This window comes from Caretta caretta, chromosome 10 (assembly GCF_965140235.1).
Source record: "Caretta caretta isolate rCarCar2 chromosome 10, rCarCar1.hap1, whole genome shotgun sequence".
NCBI classification, from domain to species: Eukaryota; Metazoa; Chordata; order Testudines; family Cheloniidae; genus Caretta; species Caretta caretta.
In genome coordinates this window covers 35,509,241-35,536,907 of record NC_134215.1, presented here as the reverse complement: position 1 = coordinate 35,536,907, position 27,667 = coordinate 35,509,241, and the positions used below count along the sequence as shown (strand labels likewise).

Here is a 27,667-nt window from a genome sequence, read left to right as displayed (position 1 = left end):
CAGCAGATCCCTTTACGTTGCGCTCATGGCACCTTCTGCACGTCACTGCCCTTCAATGCAAGAGAAGGCCGGGGAATATCTACCTGAGAGAACATTCAGTGTAAGAGTTTGTAAAACTTCAGAATTTTGTAACCATTAAATGTATTTGTTGAATTTAAAAAAAGAAGACTCCCATTTCACAGGGAGGAATGGTGATCGCAGCAGAGTGGAAGGGACTCTGTTCCCCTTGCACAACTGTAACACTGTATAAATGACACTCATTCATCTCCCCAGGTTACTTATACAATGCCCATCCTCTAGGCACCGGAGCTCCTAGCCTGCAATTGTACTCACACGGACTCTGGCTGCACAGGCAGCCCTGGGATTGCCTTTGGCGTTGCTCTTCGCCATTCAGTGATATGCAACTACTGGTGTGCAGCTAAGCACCACAGGATGGAATGTCCAACCTTCCCACTGATGGGTTTCAGGGACGCGTTTGGCATGGCTCACGGTGGTGACTGCACCTCCCAGGATAAAAGGGGACCCCCCTCCAAACCCAACAAGGTTCCAGTTCCTCTCCCGTCTTTACTTTGCAGCCCCTTCTCACCGGATGTCATCACAATGAGGGGTGCTCAGAGGGAAAGGCCGGATAATGCTGGCTCCAGAGCCCAACACCATTGCATGATTTCCACAGATGAGGTGGCTAGGGGGCAACACAACGAATGGGGCATCGAGCAAGCAGCATGCATGGTGAACCTAGCCTCTGCCAGCCTTGAGATCGGAGGGCTAAGGCCCCGTCCTGCTTCTGCTGGACAAATAGGCAAAACTCCCCCGGCGCAGACTCACGCACACTCTGCTCTGTTACCCTGCATAAATCCACAGTAATCTTGTGGAAGTCTATGGTGTTACTTCCCATTTCCACCATGGTAACAGCAGGATTTGTGTCTCGGTGTGGCGACGCTTTCTGCTGCTAGGAGAGCAGTAAGGCTGTACTCACTGTGCGCTCCCGGGGCTTTTACACCAGGCCTGGCTAACAGGGGCAGGAAACGCCTCGCCGAGTCTGCGCCAGGCCCAATGGAAGCTCACTCTTTCCTAGGTTAATAGTGATTTTCAATGCTCAGCCACTTCTGCTTTTAAAGTCTGTGTCAGCATTTACGGGGTTATGACAACAGCATCTCCCAGTCCTTCCCTCCTCTGCCATCCCTTCCTTCCTAGGGAAACAGGAGGAAAAAAAGCCCCCCAAAAAGAGTAATGGTAACAGCTTTTAATTTGACAAGAATCAATACATCAGTTCAGACAATACTGGTTTTGCTTCTTGTTTGGAGTTTCCTTCACATACCAGCAGGGAGAGGGGAACTTTGTCGGGGAGTACAGTTTTCCCTCAGGGCTTAAAGCATGATCAGTGTGCAAGTCAGTGCTTCTTTTTTGTTTAAAACTCTTTTCCCGGTGATTTATTTACAATTACAGTACCTCTTAGTGATCAACAGAAAAAAAATGTAAACTGGGGATTCACGATCCCAAGTTGAGAAAGGCAGATCTCTGATATTTATATATTTATACATATATATATATATATTTATGTGTATACACAGATACATTTCTCTCTTCTTTAAAGTATTAAAAAAATTGATCAACCTCCATTCTATAAAAAATACCTACTCTACAAGATAGAAAAATTTCCCTCTTGAAGTATACACTGATTTACACCCAAAGCTACTCTGGAAATATACATTACGTGGCTTCTTCCCGCGGGCTCAGGGAGGGAAAAGGTCCACAAGGGGGCAGCTTAGAGAATGAATGAGCAGGAGCTCTTGGCTGGCTGGGAGATGCTACACAAGGGTGTGGGGAGGGAGAAGGAAGACGATAGCGGCTCATTGCTCAGGTGTCCAGGAAAGAGAGAACGCAGCCTTCGCTGGAAGGCAGGTTGTCTCATCTCTGTCAGCAGATATTACAAAAGACAAGCCCAAGGGTATTGTGTGTTCACAGAATGCGACTGGGGACTTCTCGAACATCCCAATGAGACTGAAGCTTCAGCCCCTGCATGCGAGAGATGGAGTTGAAAACAGTGACCTGCTGCCATCTCTCCCTGCAGCTGCTTTTTCTCTTACTTTAGATTTCAAATGAAAAGCTGGGTAAGTCTGGGTTAAAGACTTAATAGAAGGCAAACCCAGATGATGATGGACATTTTTCACAGGCATCCCAAGAAACCACTCTCCATTAGCATGGGAAAGACAAGGACTGTCAGCACCACTGTGTGTTTTTGGGATCCCCCAGCTATCCTCACTCACGCATGCTCTTCACCCACCTTAGAGACATCCCTTGGGTCAGCATGAATCAAGTTATGCAATTATGCCCTGAAGAAAGCCATCTGGGACCAAGGGCTTTTACTCTCCAGACATGGAATAAAATAAAGGAGAGATGCCTGCTCAGTAGTTGCGATGGTCTAAAGGGATATTAGGTGAGCGAAGGGGCTGTGGTGTTTATCACTCTCCAACTCTCATCAGAGGGAGAATTTGCATCTGGGTTCCCTGGGCTAGCAGCTCAGATGTCCCAGTCCTATGAGCACATTTATGATGTTCCAGTGCAGACCAATGCACCAGGATTTTCCATATTTTGTACAGATTTGGGATTCAGCCCAACTAACAGGGCCCTTCTAAAAGCTAACCAGGTGATTTAAAAATGAAATCACCCCCGGTTAAAATAGAAATCTATATATTCAACATGCTGACTGTGCCTGGAACCAGGATGCCTTTCGGTTACAGGTCAAATGGATTTTCAGCCAGCGGCAGGGAATAATTTAATATTGGCTCCTAGAGCATGCCGGGGTCTGATGACAGGTTTTAACAGGAAAATCCAGATTTCTTCAGGCCAAGGAAAATCAAAGCCAAGGAAGCTGAATCATTTGGGTGTGTGCTAGCCTGGAGGTTGTTCTGGTAGCCCGGGGTGAACAGGTGCTTTTAACCAATGCCTGTTTTTACTTATTGAATGATGCATTGTATAGGGTTTAAAATGCATTAAATCAGATGAATTGTACAAGGCTTTTAAAACGGCATTTCACACTGAATGGGTCTGAGGTTAATATGGTTTTTGAGTCTCAGAGGCCTTCAATTTCAGCCTCCAGTCAATTGTACCCCTTAGCTTCCCAGCACCACCTTCACTGGGGTTTAAGACTCGGTTGCAACCACTACACTGCAGGCGGCCTCGGTTGTCTAAGAAGTCAAAACAGCAGCCGCTGGTCCCTTGTTTAGAGCCACTAAGCTACTCAATAAACGCGACAGCAAGCCAAGTGCATCGCAGCACAGGAACGGGGAGAACCCGGGCACTGGAAAGGGCTCTACCTCCAGTATCATCAGCAGACCTTACCTCTGAATGGATCATTGCAATACACTTCATGGTAACACTGGCATTCATGCACACAGAGGACGATGGCGGAGGTCCTTGGCTCTTGAAACAAACATGTGAACAGTTCGCATTGGTCCCCTCTGCTAAAACTTACTCTGTTACACCAGTAGGGGACCAGCCTAAACAGCTGAGTGCCCACTTATGGCTGAGCACTACTACGGCTACATGAGTACTGTGGGACCATACCGCAGAAGTGAGGAGGGCATAACAGCTACCAGGCTGGCTCCAATGCATGCTAATTAACCATGAAGAAATCACTGCGCTTCCTTCACTTGCTCAAGGAAACAGCATGATAGGGAGCCCTTGTCCTTCCATCTACAGCCGTGTGGCTTTCACCACTCCCACTAATTGCTACCTTACTGCAGTCCTGTCCAACTCAGGTCCCACAGGCTTGATAGAGAAATGCTAACATCTGATGCTGAAGGAGCATGCCACAGAAGAGGAATAAAGAGTGCTGAAGATAGCCACCCCTCTGTATTGTGAGAGGAATGGAGCCAGATGAACAGTGAATTTAAAGAAGATGCTGTACGTGTAAAATGTTACCAAGCCAGAGAACAAAAATACAAATGCCGAGGCATGTGTCAAACTCCGTTACGCCCCATATCAAAGACGGCCATTCCCCTGCCCCCTTCCTTCCACCTACTAAATGGAGAGAAGTCATCTAGGGTTCCTGCATGCAACCCCCATGAAGGGGGGCGCGAGATGATGCTAGCTGTGCAGCCGGAGGGAGGAACTTTGCACTAAGTTCAAAAACATTCTACAGGTGTGGAACGAACATTTCTCATTCACAGATCTGCCTCAGTAAGGGTGTCCTGGGTACTTTGGCAAAGCAGATTTCTGGGCTGTGCAGGGGAGGGCAGGAAATTATCTCAGAATTCAATCAACTAACTTCTCCACCCCACTATTATTCTCTTTTCATTAAATTTTCAGCAGGATGAATCTATGCACGACCCTGTATTTTGCTTAACCCCTTAGACCTATTCCCCACCTTTGCGTCAGTAGGGATTTCAGGGTTACATATTGCGACAGTTCCAGTTAGCATTTGTCAGCCCCACTGTTTGAAATGTTCCATCAGCAGGGAAGCAGGTCCTTTTCTTTCCTTCCCCACTCCCGCTCCACGTTTTGCTCCATTTATTCTCCAGATTCCCTTTCACCCCTCAAAGCCAGCAAGGGTCTTGAAAGAGAGTCCAACAAAAGGCTTTGTTGCTGGTTTTCTTTTTCCCCTGGGCACTGGATTAATTCACCCAGTGATCTGAAGTGACACTTCATGTGGCTTCATGGAGATCAAAGACATCCTAAGTCTCTCCTTTGCCTCTCAGTGCACCAAGTCCACCCCAGATCAGCAACACACAGTCTGCAGCTCTCTGCTTCCTTTACTTGACTTCCAGAATGGATGGGTTGGTTTCCATGATGGCCACAATGATCCTGTCAATGTAGTCTTGCAGGCGGAAGTTGATCTCCTCCTGCTTTTGAATTGCCTCCATGAGCTATAGGGGAGGAAGAGGAGGAAGCTGGTTACTGACAGATCACAAGTCAGGGCCACCTAGCACAGATTTCTTTGCAATTTTCACCCTTGGACCGTTTGCTCAGCAACAAAAATACCAGAGTCTGCTACAAAGGGTTCCTTTGTCCCTCAAGCTGCATCCTGCACAAGCTGTGTCTTGTGTCCCGCTCCGATTTTAGACTTAAGAGGAAAAACTGCATGTATCTTAAAAGAGCTACTGGTGACACATTCGTTCCCGTTCCTGTCCAGCACAAACTCCAATGACATTTACGTCCTCCCCAAAACCCGGCTTCAGCTCCCTCGAATCCCCATTGTTCTAGCTTCTCGTTTCTCGTGGGGGAATGCGGGTTGGCTGGGGAGGCCATTACATGTTCTCTTCCGCTCTCTAGTGGTTCTGTTAGTGGAAGGTGCTCGTCTGCCAAAGTCAAAGCTAAGCCACAGGCTCATGCTGAATATTAATATTGTGGGTCCTGTTTTCAAACCTGGCACCTCAGATGGCCAAATCATGCTTCCAGATGCACATATCAGGCAACCAAACACCTGTTTTAGGCATATGACAGTATGCGGACTTCAGCACTACAGTGTGAAAATTGAGCTCGTCACTGAGTTTCTCTAGGGTTTTGTGTTTATGGAATGAGTCTCACAACCCCTTATACTCTCACCTTTCCCATGAGAGAACGCGGGTTCTTATACCCTTAGACACCTGCCCCCATGGACAGACAAGGTTTACTCCAGTGCTCTTCCTCTAGCTGCCAGACAATGGCTGTGACTTGTTCCAAGAGAAAGGAACATTGCATGTATCTCACTCAAATAGCAACATGTACTGTCTCACTTGGCTCCTGCTGGTGAACTCGTCTGTCCACGTGTGCAAGTGTCTGAGGTACAGCTACATGAGAACTTGGTACAACAACCAGGGAAGGGGGAGAAGCATAAAGAGCACAGCCATGACAGACCCAGGTTCTCAGTCCTCCACCAATCGTAAGAGGCTAGATTGAGATTTCTAAGGTATTAAGCAGACAACTTACGTAATGTTCTTTACATTATCCTAGCAAGGGGGACATTACCTCATGAACAGCCCAGCTAGCACTTGGCTATAGCCTTGCCACGGTGTGCACCACCATCTTAAGGAGTGTCTGGTTTCTATGGGAAGCCATGACCTATGGCGAGTCAGCATCTCTGCAAGATGGGCCCCTTTCTAATTGCAGTGGAGCTGCAGAAAAGAATCGCCATGGCTCTCAGTGGGATCCCTGGATTATCAGTAGTGATCTCTACTGCAGAGAGAGCCCTTTCAGCTCCTTCCGGGCACATGCAGGTGCTTAGGAGCCAAGAGTGGGGATTAAAGACATCACTCATGCTAAACAGGAAGTGGTTTGAGGTAAACAGGAATACGCTTTCTCTAGACACCACACAGTACCTCGTCTCTGGAGACCGAGCTGATTTCTGCAGCCAGGGACTCGGAGAAGGAAGCTGAGAAGAGGTTCTTGGCTCCCTGAATGCTAAGGTTTATAATCTGTCCATTCAGCTCGTCATTCTGTTCTTTCAGATTGCGGTTATCCTGCTCACAACAAAAAAGAAGAATCAGGACATTCATAATTCACATTTCTAGAGCCCCACAGACGGCAGGTGCTGTCGGAGCTTCACAAAGGGGGTGCTCTGTATTTTATAGCTGGTAGGACTAGAGGCACAGTGAAGTTAAGTGAAATGGCCAAGGTGCCCTGGTGACTAAATGGCAGAGCAAGACCAGAATACAGCTCTCCTGACTCTTGTACTACCCTGAGCTAGCAGAGCCCTGGGAAGCTTTACTCAGTAGAGGAGCGAATACATACAACATGCTGGGGAGATTGGAACCCCCTTTTGTTCTGACCAGATTGATCTGCAACGGATCAGCATTTCACTGGGGTATCTCCAGAATGCCTCCCCTGGTCCAAGATACTGAAGTGAGGCTGAAATCTGTGCCTCGCCAGCCAGGGAGATCGTGTTCTGCAGTCCTCTGTTGAACTGAGAAAGGCGAAGCATTCCCCCGCCGTGAAACATGCTCACGTTGTCCGTGCTACTTGGGCGGGCTATGGCGATTCTCTCCCAGAAGCGGCTTTTAGGCCAAACAGACATGGTAGCTGTGAGTATAGTGCTGAGATTTCTCCCCAGTGCCTCTCCTGTTTCCCATACACAGTCCCAGCTGTACTTTGCCAATGCTTAATCATACCTCCAGTGGCTAAAGAAGAGGCTGGTGCAGTCCCCAGAGTCTACGCCCGCTAGCGAGACTGGACATGACAGTCCAAGCTGCTGCTGTGGTGTTGAATTGATTGGCGTCTAGTAGCCAAACCAATACATCGCTCCCACCACCCCAGTACCTGCTTGAGCCGCCTAATCTCTTGCTCCAGCTCCGTCTCCCGCGTCCTGCTATTGTACTCTTGGAGACCCACGCTGCTGCTTCTGCCTCTTCGCTGCTCCGCTTCAAGTTTAAACAGCTGCAGGTGCTCCAGCTGCTTTCGGAGGTCCTCAATCAGCTGCAATGCAATGAAGGAGAGCGATCGCACCAGAGGGCCATAAAGTGCCACAGCGCTAAGCGCGGAGTGAGCCTCCCTGCTGCACCAGAGAGGTGCGTGAGGTGAGACAGCAGGAGGAGAGAGAGAATGGTCGGTCTGAAGTGTACAGAAATCAGTTATGTTCTCAGTGTTGTTATATTCCTGTCCTCCCCCTGCTAACACTGGCTGGGCCCAAGTTCCTACCTCAGGCCTTTGCCATTACACCTTTACATCCAGACAGAAATATGCCATGTTGAGCAGGCTGGTGAATCCTGACTTGTGCAGGCCTTTGAATGTGAATGCAGAGACACACTGGAGTGAATTTTAATGTACATGAAAGCAAGGGACTAGGTACAAATTGATGCCACACACGATGCCAGTGCACCCCTGCAGACTATCTTGCAACTAGGCACTGCCAAAGAGCAGTGGTTTGAAGAGTGGCAAACAGCTAGAACAAGATGATCAAATACACTTTCACCTGTTACTCAATTTAAATCCCCGTCGCTGGAGCAAAAAGGCAAGAGCTATTCCACCCAGCTGTGTCCATTGTAACTGCGAACACTAGACACACAAGCATGTGGAAACGAAAAAGCCTTCAGGTAAGGGCAGCTGAAAGCATCAATTAATTTCTCTCTCTCTCCAGTTCATTGTGTTTCTTCCGTTTGGCAACAGCAGAGGCCACATTACGCTGATAACAAGGTTAATTCATGGTGCAATTTGTATCTAGGGTTATCGAGGAACTAGACTATCACTGAGCCCTGTTTACAGGACGCAGCATATTGACCTCTGGCGAAAGTGCTTGTAAATAGCTGCAGTTTCCGCTGAGGGCTTCAGGGAGAAGTGTGTGGACAGGCTGAATGGTGTCAGCTGTTCACTCTGCTCACCTCCTGAGTGGACTCCTTCTCCTTCTGGAATTGGTGTCTCTCATGAGTCAGTTTGTCTCCTATCTTCCTCTTGCTTTCCTGCTCCTCATTGAGTTGAGCAGTGAGGTCTTCTATCTCATCTAACAACTTCTGCTTCTCCTGCAACAAAGTTTAGCAAGATGAAATCACAAGACCTTCCCCACAGCACGGCAAGGCCCCTCTCCTGTCATTCGGAGAGGAGAGCACATATGCACATTGCCACATGGGAACATTCTTTTAGCCAATGTGCGTTAGTTTGGACACTTTTGCCTGCTGTGCTTTCATCTGTTGTCTGAGGACTTTACAGCCTCAGTGCTTTGCCAGCAGTAAACAAAATGCATCAGCAGAGTCAGGAGAGACATGTAATAAATGACTCCTGCCATAAGTTCCATTTGAGCAATCTCTTGCATCTGCACAGAGCCCAGATGATTTCAGTGACTCTGCACAGGGGCAGGACAGAGTTGTTGCAGGACTGGGGCCTAAGTGAGGGCTACCGGATGAAAATGACATCAAATCAAAGGAATCCCTTAGTTTAAACAACAGCTACCCTCTCAGAGAAGTTTACAATAGACCCAGAACTCTGATCTCATTAAACCCTTTTTTATCCTGAGTTTTAGCTGAGAATGGATTTCACAGAAAGCAAACAGACAATGAAAGAACCCGAGCACTGTAAATTAGTATCTAAAACTGAACTATACCCATGGATTTTCAGAAGAACCCTTTTACTATTCTCCACCTTGGCTCAATGGTTGAACAGGGCAGTCAACTGAATTTGTTCAAAGTTTAAAACCACGTAAAACTCGTTATTTAATTGTGACCAGAGCCCTGTGAGTGACAAGGTTTCTTTATGCTGCTAATTTTCCCCATAGGATCAGCCCCTCTCCCCAGTGTGTCATGTGCTGCTTGTAAGTTCTAACTTGGTTCCAAGTTTAAAGGTGATTGCTGGAGTCACCTATTTTTATACATGCCAAAATTGTCCCAAAAAAAGAAAAAAAAAGAAAAAAAAAAGGGTCAGTGCTTCACGTTATATGCCTGGAGACGTGACCCAGGTTTCAGGAGTGCTGAGCGCCAACAGCCCCCAGCGAAAATTCAGTCACTTGATTCGGAGCAGACACTCATCTTTGCCAAATGTGTTACTAGTTTGTAACATGCATCGATATTTTCTGTGATGAAAGGTGCTTTGTCAATGTGAAATAATATTAACAACAATCAGGAAATCGATGTTTCAAACAAAAACAAAGGAGACATCCAGTTTATCAGCAGGGGGTTGCATCCTCCATGGAGAGCTAATTGCATCTGTTACTGCTCATTAGCCACATTAACGCTAATTTAAGCTAAAATAGAGATGAGCAACACCATGTGATGAGGAGAGGACAGTCAAGAATAAACACGTCTCAGGTGGCTGAATGCACCTAAGAACCCTCACAATTTACACCCTCTCTCTCAGATCTGGTGTTGCTGTTTGAAACGTGGGAATGTTGTTATTGTGTGTTACTAAATTATATTCTTTATATAGCATCTTTCCTGCCAGGAAAATCTCAATATACTTTATAAACAAGATCTCAATAGAGGAATCACTGGGTGGAGTTCTACAGCTTGTTTTATGCAGACCTCAGACTAGATCAGGGTAGTCAATTGTTTTTTGTTAAGGTCCAAATTTCTTGGTCAAGGTAAAGTCAAGGTCCAGACTCCAGAAAGAGTTACACAAAACCAACAACAATAATGATAATAGGTAAATAAAAAGATTTCGGTATCCATTCAAAAGCATCTGGTGGTCTGGATTTGGGCCACAGTCCACCTACTGACTATCCCTGGACTAGATGATCACCATAGTCCCTCTGGCCTTGAAGTTTATGAAGCTACGAAAAACTTGTGGGCCAAATTTTAGGCCCATGAATCCATCATTTAGGTACCTAGATCAAATCTGATTTCTTCAGGGAACCTTATATATTGGCAAATAAAAGTCAGAAATTAAAATAAATTTAATACATACCTATTATATTACACACCAACACAATACATCCATACTCCATTACACACACCCCTTTCCGCACTCACACAAGTTAGTGTAAAAATGTGTCCTCTGCTAAAACTGACAATTAAAAAATTCAATGGTGATAAAGTCTCCCATGACATCCCCTTCTCAGTTACACACACAATGGAACCTGGGTATTGTGACACAGGAGGAAAGCTGACAATCATTTCAGTGCACTGCAGCGGGAGAGTGTCTAACCTGTTAGTGTGAACCTGTGTGCACTGCCAAGTTTGTGGGTAAAGCTTCCCTACAAGAAGGTTCCACCGCCGTCCTGCATTATGTTTTCAGTCAGCAGGACCCAAGCTGGAAATGACCTTCCCCACAATTTGCCACAAGAGGGCAGAATTTCATTCATAAACAGCGAAGACATTGCTACAGGTACCATACATAAGGCAACCAAAAATAGCAGCCCTGCTTGTTTGGCTGTATGAGGTTCTATGGGCAGCTGACAGAATTACTGCTGAAGTACATGTAGGACTGCATTGCCTCAGAGAGGTTGGTCCTGGGCCTACAGATTTCACAGCGACAAACACAGTGACTCAGTCAATATCTATAGCACTACTGCCGAGCTAAGGCCCTGGTTTCTATTTAGGGTAGGACTAGAGGAGGAAACGGCTCCTTGCTTGTTTGACATAACTTGGGACTCATACAGGTCTTTTGTGCAAACCATTCCATCTCTGCTGTTTGCAACTGGCACTTAGCCTTGGCCAAAATTCCTGATTCGGAGGGAAAACCACAGCATGCTCTCATTCTGCATGGGCTACACTGCCTTTGAAGCTGGGCAGAACACAGGTGTCAGTGACTAATACACTGACAGGTTAACTCGAGGCAAGTTGGAATGTGCACTGCAGAGATGCTAAAGTATGATATACTCAGGAAAGCCAGCAGTGGGCCAGGGTGCTGAGTCACAGTGGCATAATTAATGCCACGTCCCATGCAGAGATGCACATTCACGCTTCACCGCTAAGGAATCTCTGGCACAGAACAGATCCCTCAGCCTGTTTTCAAACACACCAAAGTATGAGCCTGAAGTATCTTTCTAGGTGAGAAGGCTCTCCCCTCACCTCCTCCAGCCTCTCGATACTGGCTTTCAGACAAGGGACGCAGGATCTCAGCTCGCTGTTCTCGTCCTCCAGCTGCTGCAGTCTGTGGCAATGAATGAACACACTTAGAAACTCTGCTACCAGAGCCCTGAGACCGGAGAAAGTCATGCAAGCAGCAAAAAGTAATAAGAGCACATTAGTGAAGACTGGAGCGTGGATGTAGGACTGAGGATGGACTCTGCCTTTGTCCGCCCCACTCCTTCTCACCAGCAATCACGGGGAAGGAAGAGACATCTACCAAGACTTAGCTGGAGTCATTTGAAGTCCTCTGCGCAATTTTTGCCTGCTGTGACTGATATCCCACCCACAAGGGACCAGGCCATCCTTCAGGCTCAGCACTGACTACCTTCATTGCCCCACAGTAGCAAATCCCAGCTCTGGGCACCAAAGGGTGAAACCTTTTATCTGAGCACAGGCTCTTTGCATTCCAATTATTTCCCCCCATTTTTGATGCCTCTTGGTATTTTTACCTCAGAGGCCAAGTACCAGGGATTGGCACACAGCAACCAGGAGGAATCCAGAGATGGCCTCACCTAGTGCCCCAGGTTCAGATCTCTGAAATTCACATGGGTATTCTTCCTCCCATATTATCTTCCTGGTCCTTTCTTGTCAATCATGGCCAGTTAGGACTGAGCAAGAATGGAACATTCTGCATTTGCTGAATCCCTAATGAAGACCACCCAGCCAGAGAGAAGACACCCCTCGCCCAGGAAAGGTTGGCTCTGCCCAGGAAGCCAGCCTGAGGGTGTGGGGAAGCCTACAAGCTGGTTACTGCCTGATGAGATCAGTCACTAGGAGCAAGGGTGTTTGTTACTTAAGCTGGTTTTTCAGCTCAGATCTCCCCATGCTGCTGTTACTATTCCTCTGGGACAGCCCAGACAGTGCTGTTGCTCTGTTCCTTCTAGAACAACCAAACACTGCTCAGATGCTTCTGTAACTGCTCTTCCCACTCGGGGCTATTCAGGCGGAGGAAAGCTGTAGTCCTCGCCTTGAGCTCATGCCTGTTGAAGTCAAAGGCAGAACTTCCATTGACTTCCCTAGGAGCAGAGCAGATACTTTGCATGTCTTTGTGAAGCCGACTCGTGTGACAATGTCAAACTGAGCTCCAGGGACTAGTCATGCCAACGGGCCGGAGATTCAAGTGGACACCCTCTTTATTCGCACCGTTAGGGGCAGATCAAGAGGGAGCATGCATGAACTAATGGATCCAAATGGAAAGTTCTCTCTGGCTGGAGACAAGTGTCACTGATCTGAATCATAGAATATCAGGGTTGGAAGGGACCTCAGGAGATCTAGTCCAACCCCCTGCTCAAAGCAGGACCAATCCCCAACTAAATGATCCCAGCCAGGGCTTTGTCAAGCCTGACCGTAAAAACTTCTAAGGAAGGAGATTCCACCACCTCCCTAGGTAACGCATTCCAGTGTTTCACTACCCTCCTAGTGAAAAAGTTTTTCCTAATATCCAACCTAAACCTCCCCCACTGCAACTTGAGACCATTACTCCTGAAGAGGTGGGTTAATTTACTACTTTGGGACAAAGTTACAGAGGAAGGAGGTAGTCAAAACCAGGGTTTAGAAAGACATGGGGGCAAGCTTTATGGGAGGCAGCATAGCCATGGCTGGAGTTTATTTTGGAAACTCACCCCCAGTTGTCTTCTAGTTGTCACTGATTAGCGATACACCCCCAAAGCTTCACCATGTGGAGGATATGGTGGCTGTACCAACCTGGCTTGCAGATTCTCAATCTCAATACTCTTCTCTCTCTCCATCCTGGTCAGGAGCTCTCTTTGTTTTCTGATTTCCTCCAGGAGTGTCTCATCTGCTTTCAACTCTTGTTCCTTCAGCTGTTCCTCCAGGGCATTAGCTCTTTGGAGAAAAGGAAAGAAGGGGTTTAGCCAAGTCTGACATTACACAGCTGTCCTACTGACATTTGGATATTTTATGGAGTGGGATGTCCTCCTTTCTTTTTACCCTCCTCCCCTCCTCCTCCTATTGCAAAGCCAGTAGAAGCCACCATGGAGTTTGAAGATCAACATAAAAGGAGCAGCATCTGTACAAGACAAAGAACAGGCACCTGCAAGACACTTACAGACACCTGGGAGAAAGCAGGTAGCACATCCTCACAACCACCCAATCCTTGAACACTCTGTGATGCTGAACCGCTTGGAAGCCATTGCCTATTTGGCATTTAAATCACTGGAAACCCGGGCAATGGATACTGGTATCTTATCACAAGTTTCTACAAGCCTCAGTGGTCACATTAAAACTAACCAAAAGGAGGAAAGAAGAGAGGATTGAGAAGAAAACAAAGTAAAAGATTTTCTTAAAACTTGTGTCTTAGTGGGTAGCAGAGTCAGGGTACTGCACAGAATAAGCTACTGAGGCTAATTACTCCAATTAATTAATTATCTTCCTTTTCACCTGGGTTTGTAGTGGAGTATGAAATTCACACGCCACTTATGGGTAATTCCTTTGGGCACCAGCATCAGTGATAATTGTATAGCTCTAGGAATACAACATTTGGCTGTCTGCATGTTGCCAATAAATTTAGCAGGGCCTACATAATGATTATTTAATTGTTGCAGAGAAATATTATAATACAAGACAGAGAGGGGGTTTAATAGATGTTGGGATTTGCAAGACTTGTAGGATCTTATAATAATTTTAAGTTAAATCAAATCTAGGACCTAAAGAAAGTGACCATTTCCCTCTAAATTCTCAAATCACAAGTGGAGCGTGGAGGGTTATTTTTCCAGGCCACATCCATAACTGGCAAACATTTTTAATGTCACATGGTTCTCAATGGAGCACACAAGTCTCAGAAGACATTCAAGCAGTGGACAGATGTTTGTTGCTAATCTACTCACTCAAACCTGTCCTTGGAAGCAGGTGAATAAATAGTGCATGAGTGGCTGTCATTTTATGACCTTTGATTACATTACTGTAAAGTTGCTTCTGCTTCCCAAAGCAGTGCATTATGAACCATCTTCAACATCAGCAGCTGGGAAGCTACACTTTCCTGGGATATTGTTTTGTTATAGAGCTTGTAAAAACACAGGACAAAAGCATGAGGTGCGAACCTCTGATAGAAGGACATGTTTTTCTAACTCATCAACTTGTTACCTAAGCCCTTTATTTGGATAAAAATAATTAACCCTTCTGGACTAAGTGATTAGAGCACTCAAGGGGGAGTTGTGTGTATTAGGGAAAACATCTTGTTACTGTGAAGTTTATCAGGGCTTACGGAAACCTTTACTTGAATCACTGTTGTCCATGACACACATACTACTTAATCTTATAGTCCTGTAGATAAACTCCTAATGGCTTTATCTGAGGAGCATAAACACCCCTGGAGAATAGGAACCCCCGAGATTAAAAATCCCAGGGGTTAAATAAAATTTGCAGATTTACACTTGTCCCAAAATCCAAAAGCAATAGGGGCATTTCAGGGGGAGGAGAGCGGAGTCAGAGACACAGTATAGAACTTCTTTAGTTCCCATTAAAATGCAGGGGATTAAATGAAAGGCCAGAGCGGAAAAAACAGTAACTTTCCCTTCCCAAATAACAATGCTCAATATTATTGCTAATTATTTGTAATGTAGCAGCAGCCAGGGGCCCCAGTGAAGGATCAGGGCCCCATTGCTCTAGGCACTGGACCCACAACAACAAACAACAACAAAAAAGGACTGATTAGGTTATGTGTAACTGGAGAGATTATTTAGAACTATCAGAGCATAAAGCTGGCATTGTAACCAGAAGATCAGAGACTCAGACCTGCCAATCTGCAGATTACCTGAATTCCCAGCAGCTAGTCAGTGGCACAGAAATTGAACAGGTGAGGCATGGAAAATGAAGCAGAGGTGGCCTTTTGCGAAGGCAGCAGTTTGGATGCCTGCTGGCTTTTGACAGGGATGGAATTTAGATCAGTTAGGGAGGGCAGATTTGCTAAGATTTAATAGTCTCTTCTTTATCTTTCTATTGACTTCTTTTCCATTGGCGTGCTTTCATCACACACTTAACCCAACAGAGGGAGTTCTGAGAACAGCTGCCTTTTATTTACAGACAATAACCTTAGAGAGAGTTGCGTGTGTGGATCCTATGTACACATGTGCTCACTAATTCACACAGGGAGCAGAGAAAAGAGATCAATTCTAAAATACATTAAGGGCTTTCCTACTTGGTGCAGCAATGCAGGCTCAAGGGGTGTGAATTGCAAAGTGCACTAAGTAGAAGTCCCCTAGTGCGCACTAATGATGAAACAGGGACCTGTAGGGGATGTCAGCAGGGTCTATGAAGGTCACTTCGTGTGCAATACGTTTGTGTGTGTGAGAATTCACACCCCTCTAGTGTACACTGCTACACAGTGCAGACAAGCACTTAGAAACGCCTCATGAGGATATGTTTGCTCCTGTGACAAGCCAAATGCCCTCACCTGTGCACCAGCTGCAGGTTTTCCTGCTTTAACCGACTGTGCTGCTCTCCATTTGCAGCTGTGTCCTTTTCCAGCTCTGTTACCCTCTTCTCCAGGAAGATGACCTGTGCAAGCAAGAGAGAGGATTCAGTTACCAATAGGTTCTTTCAGCTTTATTTCTCTTCCTTAGAAGTGCAGGCCAAATGATAGCACTGACAAAACTCAAATGCAACAATTGAAGTAATAACTGAAGACATTCAATTGGTTGCCTCTAACTTGAACTGTATCTTGCTTGACTTTGAGAATATCATGTATGTTCTGTGCTTCATCTTGTCTCACCTATAACTGCTGAAATGTGCCATGATCTAGGAGGTGACCTCATTCTCATTCAAGAAATTTACAAGTAGGCATTCCATCTTGGTGTGTCTCACAGATTTTTAAAAACACAATTTGCACTTTGCTAGAATTTAGCTCCTAAATTTTAGAAGTGTTCCATAATACTAACACAGGGCCAAATGCTTCACTGGCGTTTCTCCTTTGAGGAGAAAGGCCACTTCAGTGGTCATCTTCATTAAGTTTTTGAATATGTGGATCTATCGAGCCAGATCCTCAGCTGGTGGAAATTGCCATAGCTCCAATGGAACTGTGACAGCGTATACCAGCTGAGAATATGTCTCATGCTACCTAAAAGGGACAAAATGTCCCTTTTGTCCTTTTCACAGATGGAGAGAGACAAGGAAAAAGGAATAGACTATTGCCAAGCCACAGATATTAGAAAGGGGACTCAAGGGCTTGTTCACAACCAGAAACTACCTTAAGTTCCTTTTAAACATTGACTAGATTTCACTTTGATGGTGTCCTTTTAAGAGACACTCCTGCAGAGTTGCACGAAACAAGCTGGATACATTATAACTTTCCTTTGGTTATAAAAATCTGCATTTTAGGGGTCTGAATGTTAATTTAGAATTATTCCCTTTCCTCCCCCCCGAGTTACATTGCTCCCTGCTCTGCTCTCAGCCTTATTGAAAAAGCAACGTTACATATGCTATCCGCAATGTGTTCTTCAGACCTTTCAAGCACTCTGTCAGACTGCGGCACTCAATGTTGCGACACCATCCCTACAGCTGCAGTGAAGAGGGCTGAGAATTGTCACTGCATTTGATAAACAAGCAGGAGGTGGGAATACTTTCCTAAGGACAAACTATCTATTTGTGTAAAAACTAAAGTCATGATTATTGAGATAAGAACAACAAAACAAGTCACAACTGATTCTTTTATTGGATATGCCTAAAAATGAATTTTACATGTTACTTTAGAGTGAAGGACAAATGATGAACAAATCTATACTAAGTCCACGAATCTGGGGTATAAACCAAACCCTGACAATACTCTAGCCAAATGTTTCAAACCTGGGTGCCTGACGTAAGGCTACTAAATCTATATTTGGGCTCAGAGTGGCCAGAAATGCTGAGCACTCACAAATCCCACTGAGGTAAAGGGGAGCTGCAGGAGTTCAGCACCTCAAAGCCAGGGCACTTTGAAACAGGAGCTGAATTTCAGACATCTAGGTGTGAAAATTTTGGCCTGTATTCTTCAAAGAGACAGTATAAATGATACAATTCTATAAATTATTGTACTAAAGTGCTGTCAAATGGACAAGTAATGTGTATATGTATACATATATATTTATTTCTCTGTCATACCCACAACTCCACACGTCTTCCTATTCAGGATGTCAGAATTAAGCAGTTTTAAAGAGGTATTTTCACATTGGGGCAAACATTTATACAAAGCACAATTCACTTTTGGCTTGGAGTTTTCCATATTCCCTCGGCTATTTTTAGCTACTGATGTTTGAGTAAAGCTTTCCTTTCCCAAATGCAGTTTCTCCTCCTCCTGCCACATGATCCTTTGCCCATAAACTCCCCAGTAAGTTAACGTGGAACTAAATAGAGATGTCACAAAGCCAGCATTTATAGCCTCGCTGCAGGACAAATTCTGAGCAGAACAGGCATGAGTGAAAGACAGGAAGTCCCTGTTTCAAGTCAAATAGCTTTGCTTCCTAGGAAGAACAGCATTAGACAGCCGTGTATATAGCATTATGAAACAATTACAAAATAAGTTGATTTAAAATATATTTCTCCGTATTAATATTGCTCTATGAATGGTTATAATGACCAACTGCAAATACAGTGTATGCAAATATTGTATCTCTTACCACCCGTGTCAGTGACATCAGTCATTCAGACTAAGGCCATGTCTATACGTGCAGCACGGCAGCAGCACAGCTGTATCGATGCAGCCACACCATTGCAGTGCGCCTGGGGAGATGCTCTCTGACGACGGGAGAGCATAAAAAACAGCTCCGTGAGCGTTAGAAGCTGTGTCGGCGGGAGCAGCTCTCCTGCTGACACAGTACTGTGCACACGACCGTGTATGTCAGCGTCACTGAGGTCACTCACGGGGGGTGGTTTATTCACACGCCAAGCGACATAAGGGAATCTGACACAGACTGTAGAGTAGACATAGCCTGAGACAGAGGGACAGACCTCTTCCCCCTGCAGTACTGCAAGAGGCTATGGAACACAGAGCATTGTTTAGTAAACTGTAGGGGGGCAGGAGGAGCCACAAGCCATTTACCATGAAGCAATCTTCAGCACAAGCTGTGCAGCTCCAGCTTCAGCTTAACACCCACGGAAAAGATTGGAATTTGACCTCCCAACCCGAACACAGGAACACTCTATGCCTTTTCTGATCGTTTTGTCAAATCACAACCCCCAAGTCAGTACAGAATGCTTTGAGTTAACCACCTGTCCCCAGTAGTTAGCTACCCAGTGTCAGCCAGCATTCAATAATAGCAAGTAATTAACACCTTGCATTTCCCCAGCAACTTCTGTCCTAGGATCTCAAAGCACGGTAAACCATTATTTACTCCATGCAGGAATAGGTACTCGGCTACCTTTTTCATTAATGAGTAGGCTGATGCACAAAGAAATGCCTTGCCCAAAAGCACCCAGTGCATCAAAAGACAGAGCCAGGAACAGAACCTGGGTATCCTGTTCCCTTGGTTTAACCACTAGGAACATGTGCTCCGCCCGCCCAAAGGAAAACCGCTCGACGTCAAAGATAAGCTTAGTAGGACACTCAGACGCTATGCCTCCATTAAAACTTCAGAGGCAGCTGCAATAGCATTCATACCTTGTCAGTGATGTCCTCATCTGCACATTCCATGTGGTCACGGAAAGGTTCTTCCATAGCATCCACAGTCAGGGTGCCCGTCTGATGTAAATGCCTATATCCGAGACAGACCAACCCAACCCAAAGCAAGATGACCATTAGAGAGAACATTGCAGAAGGCAAAGTATCATTTCTTATACAATTCCTCTCAACTCCCCACCCCTTCTCCTGCAGGAGACATTAGGACATTGCTCTCTTTTGGGTGACAGTAGGTAAAGATGATGAAACCAGGAGGCTGGCCTGGCAAAACAGTGATTCTATCGAGTAGCAGGCCTCGCTTTCACCAAATGAGGCTCTGACAAGTCAACAAGAGTCAGCACCCCACAACACCTCGGTACTGCCAAACTATGGGACAGGAATCTTCACTATGTTTGTGACTTTTAGTGAACAGCACCTGGCTGTCAGAGGGGAAACAGACAAGTAGTGTTGGAAGTTGGTGCTATCACCTCTTATTCTTGCTCTTTGGAATATGGAAAGATAAGAGTTTACTTTCCCCACTTCATTTTGTTTTGAACTTAATACTTATATTCCAGAGCAGCAGGACTAAAAGTACTCCGCTCTCCCCAGAGATAAAGCCAGAAAGGAATGGGGAGTGAATTGAGCTTGTTGTGAAATACACACTCAACTTCAGCTCCCCAAGTGGGAGACTAGTAAATCATTAACCATGGCTTGTAACATTTGGGTTTTTGTTTTCTTTCAAAGGACACTGTTCAGAATCAGTCTAGACATTCACCCTGTAACGTAATGACGTGTTCTACAGGAGCTGAGCGCAGTATTCCATCTTAATGGGGGTGGGAAGGGGGAAAGCAGAATTATTTTTACAACCTTGAATAATTAAACACAGGACTTACATCAAGAACTATAGATATAGAGAGAGCTGAGGATACACGGACTATGGTTCTACTGGCTCTCTCTCTGGAGCTTTTAAATGAGTCTGTAACCAGTTAGTAACATGGGTATATTATGGCTTGTGTCCCCAAACATTATGATTAATACACTGTTAGCAGCATAGGTGCTGGAGATGGGCGGAAGGGGAATGGGAGGAGCAAAGGGCCATTACCTCCTCAACTTTTAAGCAAGGGGGACCATACCCCCACTTTTGAGAATCTGAACTTGGCAGGTCACAACAAGCGGGGGGGCAGGAACACAGCCCCTCCCTTGGCCCTGGACCAGAGCATTATGATGGAGGGGTAGTATATCAATGGATTCTAGCTACTTAAATAGTCACAAAGTATTGAGCATTCTCAAAATTAAAAACCATTTCTTGATAAGGCTCCCAGTCACAAAAGATGATGATGGTTCCTTTGGTCACTTCTGCTGATCCAAGGGAGTTAAAAGCAAACAGAGCTAATCTGAATCCCTGAAGACAATCTTCTTTAAGCAAGTAGCAGCCTAATTCTTAATTTGGTCTTTAAGTACTGACAACTGGCCCTTCAGTATGCTGACTAGATTCAGAAAGAAGGCACAGAATGGATCCTCTTAGAGTTTTAAGATAGGTCAGCTCTGCTTTTTTACCTACTGCTTTCTACAAAAACATTTAATATTTTGAACTAAAGGTCTGGGACACATCCTTGGAAAACGCCTCAGTGTTGGATGACAGTGTCAGTAAGATGTCAAGCAAACCATGCAAACCAGGCAGAATGATTATAAAATAGTTATTGACCGTAGAGAGAAAGGATCTCTCCTACTGAAGAAATTTGGGGTTTATGAACTACAGCCCCGTTTCCATCCGAAAGTTATTCTGCTCTGGCCCCATCAGGAAGGTGTATGCATCCAGTCAGAATCAAGACGAGTTGTGGTTTTTTTAAAAGCATCGCAATATCACTGAACGACTTTATGCTCTTAATGAGAGCTCAACAAGTAGCACATGGAAGAATAACTTCCCAGGAAGAGGTCAGTTTGCTTAAGCAGAGAACCTCTGAATTTGTGACTCTGACTCCAGCTAAATTTCTAGGTATGAAAATACCTAGAATTGTGATCTTGGATCTAGTACTCCAAAACTTTAAAATATCACATGAGAACAAACAAGAATCAGAGGATGGTGAGGGAGCAGCTTAATCTTAAATTAAAACTCCCTGATGGTATCTGAAGCAGATGGAAGAGAAACAACTTAATTGAGCGAGAGAGTGTTCAGAACCTCTGGAATCACACAAGGTCAAATTATAAAGACTAGTCTAAAATAGGAAGCCTGGAAATTTGCCTGCTAGCTTAAAACCACTAAGAAGCAAAAAACTTTCGAACAAATAACTTGCAAGTGAGAGTATGGGAACCATGAAATGTAATACTCAAGACATATTTCCTCATCAGCGAGAAAGAACTGAGTCTGGAAACGTTTGCTGGTTACAGGAAAAATTAAAAAGAAACAATTTGGGAAAACAGCTGGAAAATATTTCCAAAGAACTCCTGAGCTGCTGAAAGCAGGGCAGAGAAACTGCTTCCCTGGGATAAGCCTGATTTAGACCTAATCTCCAGCCCTTCCCTTGATTCCAAACCCAAGAGATTCACAGGGAGTGAAGATTTCTTGGAATTCGTTCCAGAGCTCAACTGACCCACTCAGGAATGCCGCTAAGTAAACAGACTCCTGGGATCAGAGAGTACACGTTTCTAGAGAGTGCCAAATCATCACACAGACTGTTCAAAAGACCAGCCCATGTTTCCCAAACATCCCAACAGACGTGAAACTAGAGAGACCTGGAAACAAAAGAGTGCATGTAAGAACAGCAGAAATACCAAAACCTTCCTCTCCCTTAAATCCTCTCTCAGAGTATCAGGGAACAATGTATTTGAGTCTCAAATTAGATTTTCAAAAATCCTAGAGAGGGGTGTCAGTAAAGATTATGCCAGAGAACGAACACACACACACACACACACACACGTTTGTACAGCTAGGACAAAACTGTTTCCTTCAGCTATAGAAAAGAAACACCATGGAAAGAAGTATTAAAACCAACCCCCTCAAGGAAGAGATACGAAACTGACAAAATGCTACGGAGACTCAATGATCTTGCTTCTGAGAGAATTTCAGAGCAAATGTAGTGTCTGCCCTTTTGTTATACAGGGAGAAGGTCTCATAGCTTCATTAGCTAGTTGTTACAAATTTCCTCATACAACTCCGCTGGAGAGGCAGGGATCCTTAAAGAATTATCAAGCAGATCCTGGCCCTTCAGCGTTCCAGAGGATTCTTGAAAACAAGATAAACTTTGGGGGAAAATTTGAATGCCTGCACTCTCATGTGACAGTGAGGAAAAGCATTATGTCCAGAATGAACTGCTTCCTCCCATCCCCCATTATTGGGAACCTAAATCCCTTGTGAAAATAAAGCAACAGCCCAGTCATAGTGCTTCCTTTAACAGATCATTGGAAGAATCAGAGACAAGGGGCTTGTCTAGATGGGGAAATTTATCAGCATAATTATATCACTACCGTTATACCTGTATAACTAGAGAGGTAAATTTCCGCATGTAGGCAAGCCCTAAGAGCGTCCCTATACCGTACCACAGGAAACATATGCAATAATATAAAGCCACAGCTGGGGGGAGTAGCTCTGCCCCTATGTTTAAGAATTCCTAAGGAGTCCATGAAACAAAGTGTGGAAGAGATGAGGAGTAACTCTCATGACATCCATGAAGTCAAAAGGGAGGAGCACATAACTCGAAATATGGCAGAAGCAAAACAGAAACAATGAATCTGTCTGCGTGGACTGGCATTTTAGTGGTGTGACAAAGGCTTAATTTCTGACTTGATGCATCTACTCAGCTGACTGGGCAAGGGCTCACTCAACTCCCCAGGGTAGTGATACTGATGATACAGAAAAGCACGTACATCAGTAACTAGGAGTTTTCAAAATGGGCAAAGTCTCCTGCAGACTCTCACTCTCTGGGCATCCATAGACGGGGGGTCTGGGAGGACAACCTAGGAGAAGTCACATTTAAGTCAGTCTCCAGAGGTGAATGCGTTCGGAAAATATCTTTTTAATTATTTAAAAAAAAAACCTTTAAAATCTAGAATGTGAATTAAAATTGCTGTCCAGTACACATTGCAGAAAACGTACTGTACATTTCTCTCAAAGGAAAATGTTGCACATCTACGTAGATAGCTGTAAGCCCACAGTACGTGTGACAACCTACGCAAGCACATTCCTTAAGGACAACAAAATGATAATAAAAAGTATCAGCATACCTTGCTACCTTCTTGCTTGAGAGTCTCTTATTGGGACTGTGGGAATGAACAAAAACAACAGGAAAACAGAGTCAGGAAAACTGAGAGTGAAGAGCAAGGGGAAACAGGAAACAAACTAAGCAACAGTGACAGGGGGCATATCCTACAATTAACACCACAGCACAGCACAGCACACGCATGAGGCATGCATTACTCAGCTTCTCAGAGGAAATCTCCATGTAAAAATCCAGGTAAAGCCACATTTGCACACATGTAACGACATGACATGTCATGATGAATTGGAACATACAGCACTTGTCATTGCTGCAGAAATTTCCATGGATCCAACAAAGGGCTCTCTTTTTTGACTCGTTGATTCCAGTCCTGAAAGCAGACCCTAGGAAAAGTGCTAATAATAGAATTGAGCTTGGTGGGACTCAGACCCGTTACAAATGGACAGTAGCCTGAAATATACTCGATCCACCTGCAGCTTGTGCAGACAATGAGCCCATCTCTGAAAGAAAACACTGAAATATCCTGCTACAAATACAAGCAGGACTACTGCACTAGAATCACAAGTACGGAGAGCAAAAAATAATAATTAAAAAGCAAACAGCCCAATGAACTATCCTCTGTAGCTCATTAACTCCAAACAATTATAATTTTACTGAATTGTGTTTGACATCGGACATAGCAACACAGGCTGATATACGACTGGCTGGTTGCTTGTATTTCAGACAGGGACTTCCCCAGATTTTGGGGGTTGATTTGTTTGACCTTTTCTTCTCTCCCTCCCTCATATGCAGCTGTATTTGCATCTAAAATCAGGAAGACTGGATTTTAAGCAAGATCATGTTTCAAGTACTAAAAATAGGTGCATTCATAAGCTATACTTAGCAGCAGCTAACAGAGTCCCCTCTTACGGAATTGTATTTTCTTTTTAAATACTTAGCATGCTATCCCAGCACATGCTATAAGGACATAACATCAACATCATGATGCACCGCTTTAATGTCCTGATGTAGCGACCCTCTCTCAGTGCATAGCTCACCTATGATGATGAAAAGCACCTGATCACAGGACGTCTTTGCTTACAACGTAACAGATTAATACTTTCTTCACATCAGCCACTTGCGATTTGCCACTTCACGTCATTTTAAGTCATGATTTATCTATTTTTTCCTCTTTGAAGTTTACTAACATGCAACCAAAATTAGAACTAGTTACTGCATATTGTGCCTCAAATTTTTTTACATCTATTTTTGTATGCTACTGTAATCACGTGGTTGCATAAAAAATCAGCTTCCTCCAGAATCTTCTCTCTTTCTCCTTTATTCACGCCCCTTGTCCCAAGGTTGGGAAATAATGGCTTTAACTTCCCTCCGCAACCGGATTCTTCAAAACCATGATCACATGGAAACTTGCAAGAGGATAAACTGGGGCACTCCAGTGTCTACCACTGCACAAACAGAGATGGTCTCAAGGGAAAGGAGATGGATTAAAATCTAACAGAACCTTGCTCCCGCCCAGAGCAACGTGACGGTTTGAGAAGAGAGGTTCTCAATTTCTAAAGTTTGACGTTTGCAACATGGTATCTCCATGTACAGGGAACTACTATAGTTAATGAGACGTTGCAGATGATATGGAGCATTTATAATTAGGTATTTTCCAGAAACTGGTAGAGGTTTAAATTTTTTGCCATTTATTCTCCTCAACTGGACAGAGTGACTTGCTGTCCCAAGCACTGAGTAAGCCAGCACCACCCACCATCCTTTTGTGAAACAGCTCAAAGCCATTAGACCAGCTCTCTTCCCTCAAATCATATAGACCTGCTAAATACCTCCCTCTCCTTTCAGGCAGGGGGAAGGCTACAGAGGAAACTCCTTCCCAGAGAGGGAGGGTCTGAGTTGCTCATTCAAAAATTTAACTTTTCTTGCAAATCTATTCCCCCTTCTCACTTTCCAACATCTTCTGACATTTTTAGAAAAGATAAAAGATCTACTTAATTAGTCAAGCCCGGTATCATCAAAACAATGGAACGTTCATTCCCCCACTTTCTCCTAATTTAAAAATGTAAAAGAGAAAGAAAAATAGAAATGAATAGATCTGCATCTATATGTTCACATGCGAGGAGTAAGTAACTGGGCCAGTTTTATTTATTTTATTGTTGCTATAGTATCACTAAATTAGGGATAAAGTAAATGTTTTTTTCCCCCCCAAAACATGGGGAGTTCCGAAAAAAATTCTCAAAATAAGATATTGGTGGGAGTCACACTTCAAGATCCAGAAACTTAAAATGAATGATTGGCTGAGTAGAGAGGAAAGGCAATGGACATAAAATGTAGATCAGTGACTCCTAAAGGTGAAATGCTTATATTACCCCTTAGAACAGGGGTGGGTAAACTATGGCCCGCGGGCCGGATCCAGCCCATCAGGGTTTTGGATCCAGCCCGCAGGATTGCCTCCCGTGGTGCCGCAGGCCCCGCACTGCTCTCCGAAGCGGCCGGCACCACATCCCGGGGCGGGGGGGAGGGCAGGCAGAGGGCTCCATGCATTGCCATTGCCTCCAGGCACCACCCCCCGGAGCTCCCATTGGCCAGGAATGGGGAACTGCAGCCAATGGGAGCTTCGGGGGAGGTACCTGGAGGCGTAACAAGGGCAGTGCGTGGAGCCCTGTGGCCCCCACCCCAGGGCCACGCGGGGACATGGTTCCGGCTCCTTCCCAGCGCGGCGCAGAGCCCAGCCCCAGAGCGCGGTGCTGCCACCCCGGAGCCGCTTTAGGTAAGTGGTGCCAGGCTGGAGCCTGCACCCCGCTTCCCCAACTCCCTGCACCTCACACCCCAACCCCCTTCCCTGAGCCCCCTGCTGTACCCCGCGCACTCCAACCTCCTGCCCTGAGCCCCCTGCTGCATCCCACACCCCTCCTGCACTCCAACCCCCTGCCCTGAGCCCCCTGCCGCACCCCACACCCCTCCTGCACCCCTGCCCTGAGCCCCCTCATGCACCCCGCACGCACCCCAACCCCCTTCCCTGAGCCCCCTCATACACCCCGCACCCCTCCTCTGCCCCAATCCCTTGCCCTGTGCCCATTCCTGCACACCACACCCCCACCTCCTGCCTTGGCCCTGCATACAATTTCCCCACCCAAATGTGGCCCTCGGCCCAAAAAAGTTTGCCCACCCCTGCCTTAGAAGGAGGAACTAAAAATAGCTTGAACCAAATCAACCCTTGAATAGTTTCTGGGAAGCACTGGCTGACCATGCTTTTCAAGCTAACTGGTTTCCTAATCATGGTTTTGACAGTGAACTTTTGACATTCCTATTGAGTGAAGGAATCACTTTTGGCGAGATTTCAAGGATTCTGCAAACCTGCTTCCCCTCTTTGATGGATAGATACTGCTTCTCCAGAACTTGTGAAGAAAAATAAATAAAATCAATGCATGTCACTTGTATCTGAGGGAGATTAATCTGTTTTTCTTCATAAATGGTTGATCAAAAATGTATCCGGGCATCTTTGGATCCCAGGCCTGAGAAGCCACCTGGCATGGGAGGTGCATCTATCTATTGCAATAGTTGGATAGAAGCAGTTGCAGCTTGGTGGCAGACACACACATCTGACAATGGAATCCTGGGTACATTTTAGACAGGGTTTGGGGGTGTTTTTGCTGTTTATTTCACAGAATTGCGACTGCTCCTTTGAAGGATTTCCTGCGATCAGGGAAAGCATTGCTGAAAAAAAGATCTATGATTTTGCAATACTGCTCCTGTTGCTAGACATTTTGGCTGTTTTAGATATTTTGGCTCCTTGTTTTCTTCTGGGTGCAAGGTGTTGGTAATCACCTTCAAAGCCATCAGTGGTCCAAGGCCATTGCCTGAAAGAGGATCTTGCAGACTCTATTCTGTCACAGCGTGTAATACCAGCTGGGATGTTCTTGCTGTTTATTGTGTGGATTCAGTTCTCTCAGAAGAGTGCTCTCTTCTTTGGAGATCTTTCCCCTTGATGGGCCAACACGGCCAGAGTTTGGCTGCCTCCAGGGCAAGATACAAGGCAAATTATTTAGTCTAATTTTTGTCTATGATATTTCATTACTCTTTTGTTCCTGTGCAGTCATGTCTTCCAGATCTCAGCCCAGGACACTACGTGGGTTTCTGTCCAATGAGCTGTTGGCTGCATCATTACTACTGATATAAACAAAACTCATGAACAGGCAAGGCAATCTTTAATCTGTGCTCCACGAAGGCAGCCCTATGACACCCCCAGCCCCCAAGCCCCATTCACAGACTACATGGGTGACACCACTTACACCAAATCACCAACCAATGTCACTTATCACTAGTCTCTTTTGATCTACTGTGTCCTCTGCCTGCTCTTTGTACATCTCTGCCTTTGTAGAGGTCCACTCCTCGTAATC

General features: G+C 45.2%; 1 protein-coding gene across 6 annotated transcripts in view; it reads right to left on the bottom strand.

Moving 5' to 3' along the window:
* Positions 1–1,228: 1,228 nt before the first annotated feature.
* RAB11FIP3 (RAB11 family interacting protein 3) overlaps positions 1,229–27,667 on the bottom strand; it is a 180,280-nt gene continuing 153,841 nt past the window's right edge. For 5 of the 6 annotated variants that reach the window (XM_048866367.2, XM_048866368.2, XM_048866369.2 and 2 more), the window contains 9 exons: positions 23,278–23,313; positions 19,060–19,153; positions 15,883–15,986; positions 13,176–13,316; positions 11,412–11,493; positions 8,295–8,432; positions 7,237–7,392; positions 6,300–6,440; positions 1,229–4,868 (listed from right to left, as the gene is read on the bottom strand). In XM_048866367.2, the coding sequence (XP_048722324.2) occupies positions 4,755–4,868; positions 6,300–6,440; positions 7,237–7,392; positions 8,295–8,432; positions 11,412–11,493; positions 13,176–13,316; positions 15,883–15,986; positions 19,060–19,153; positions 23,278–23,313 (1,006 nt within the window). In that variant the 3' untranslated portion in view covers positions 1,229–4,754. The remainder of the gene's footprint in view (positions 4,869–6,299; positions 6,441–7,236; positions 7,393–8,294; positions 8,433–11,411; positions 11,494–13,175; positions 13,317–15,882; positions 15,987–19,059; positions 19,154–23,277; positions 23,314–27,667) is intronic. The other variant, XM_048866370.2, reaches the window with a different exon arrangement.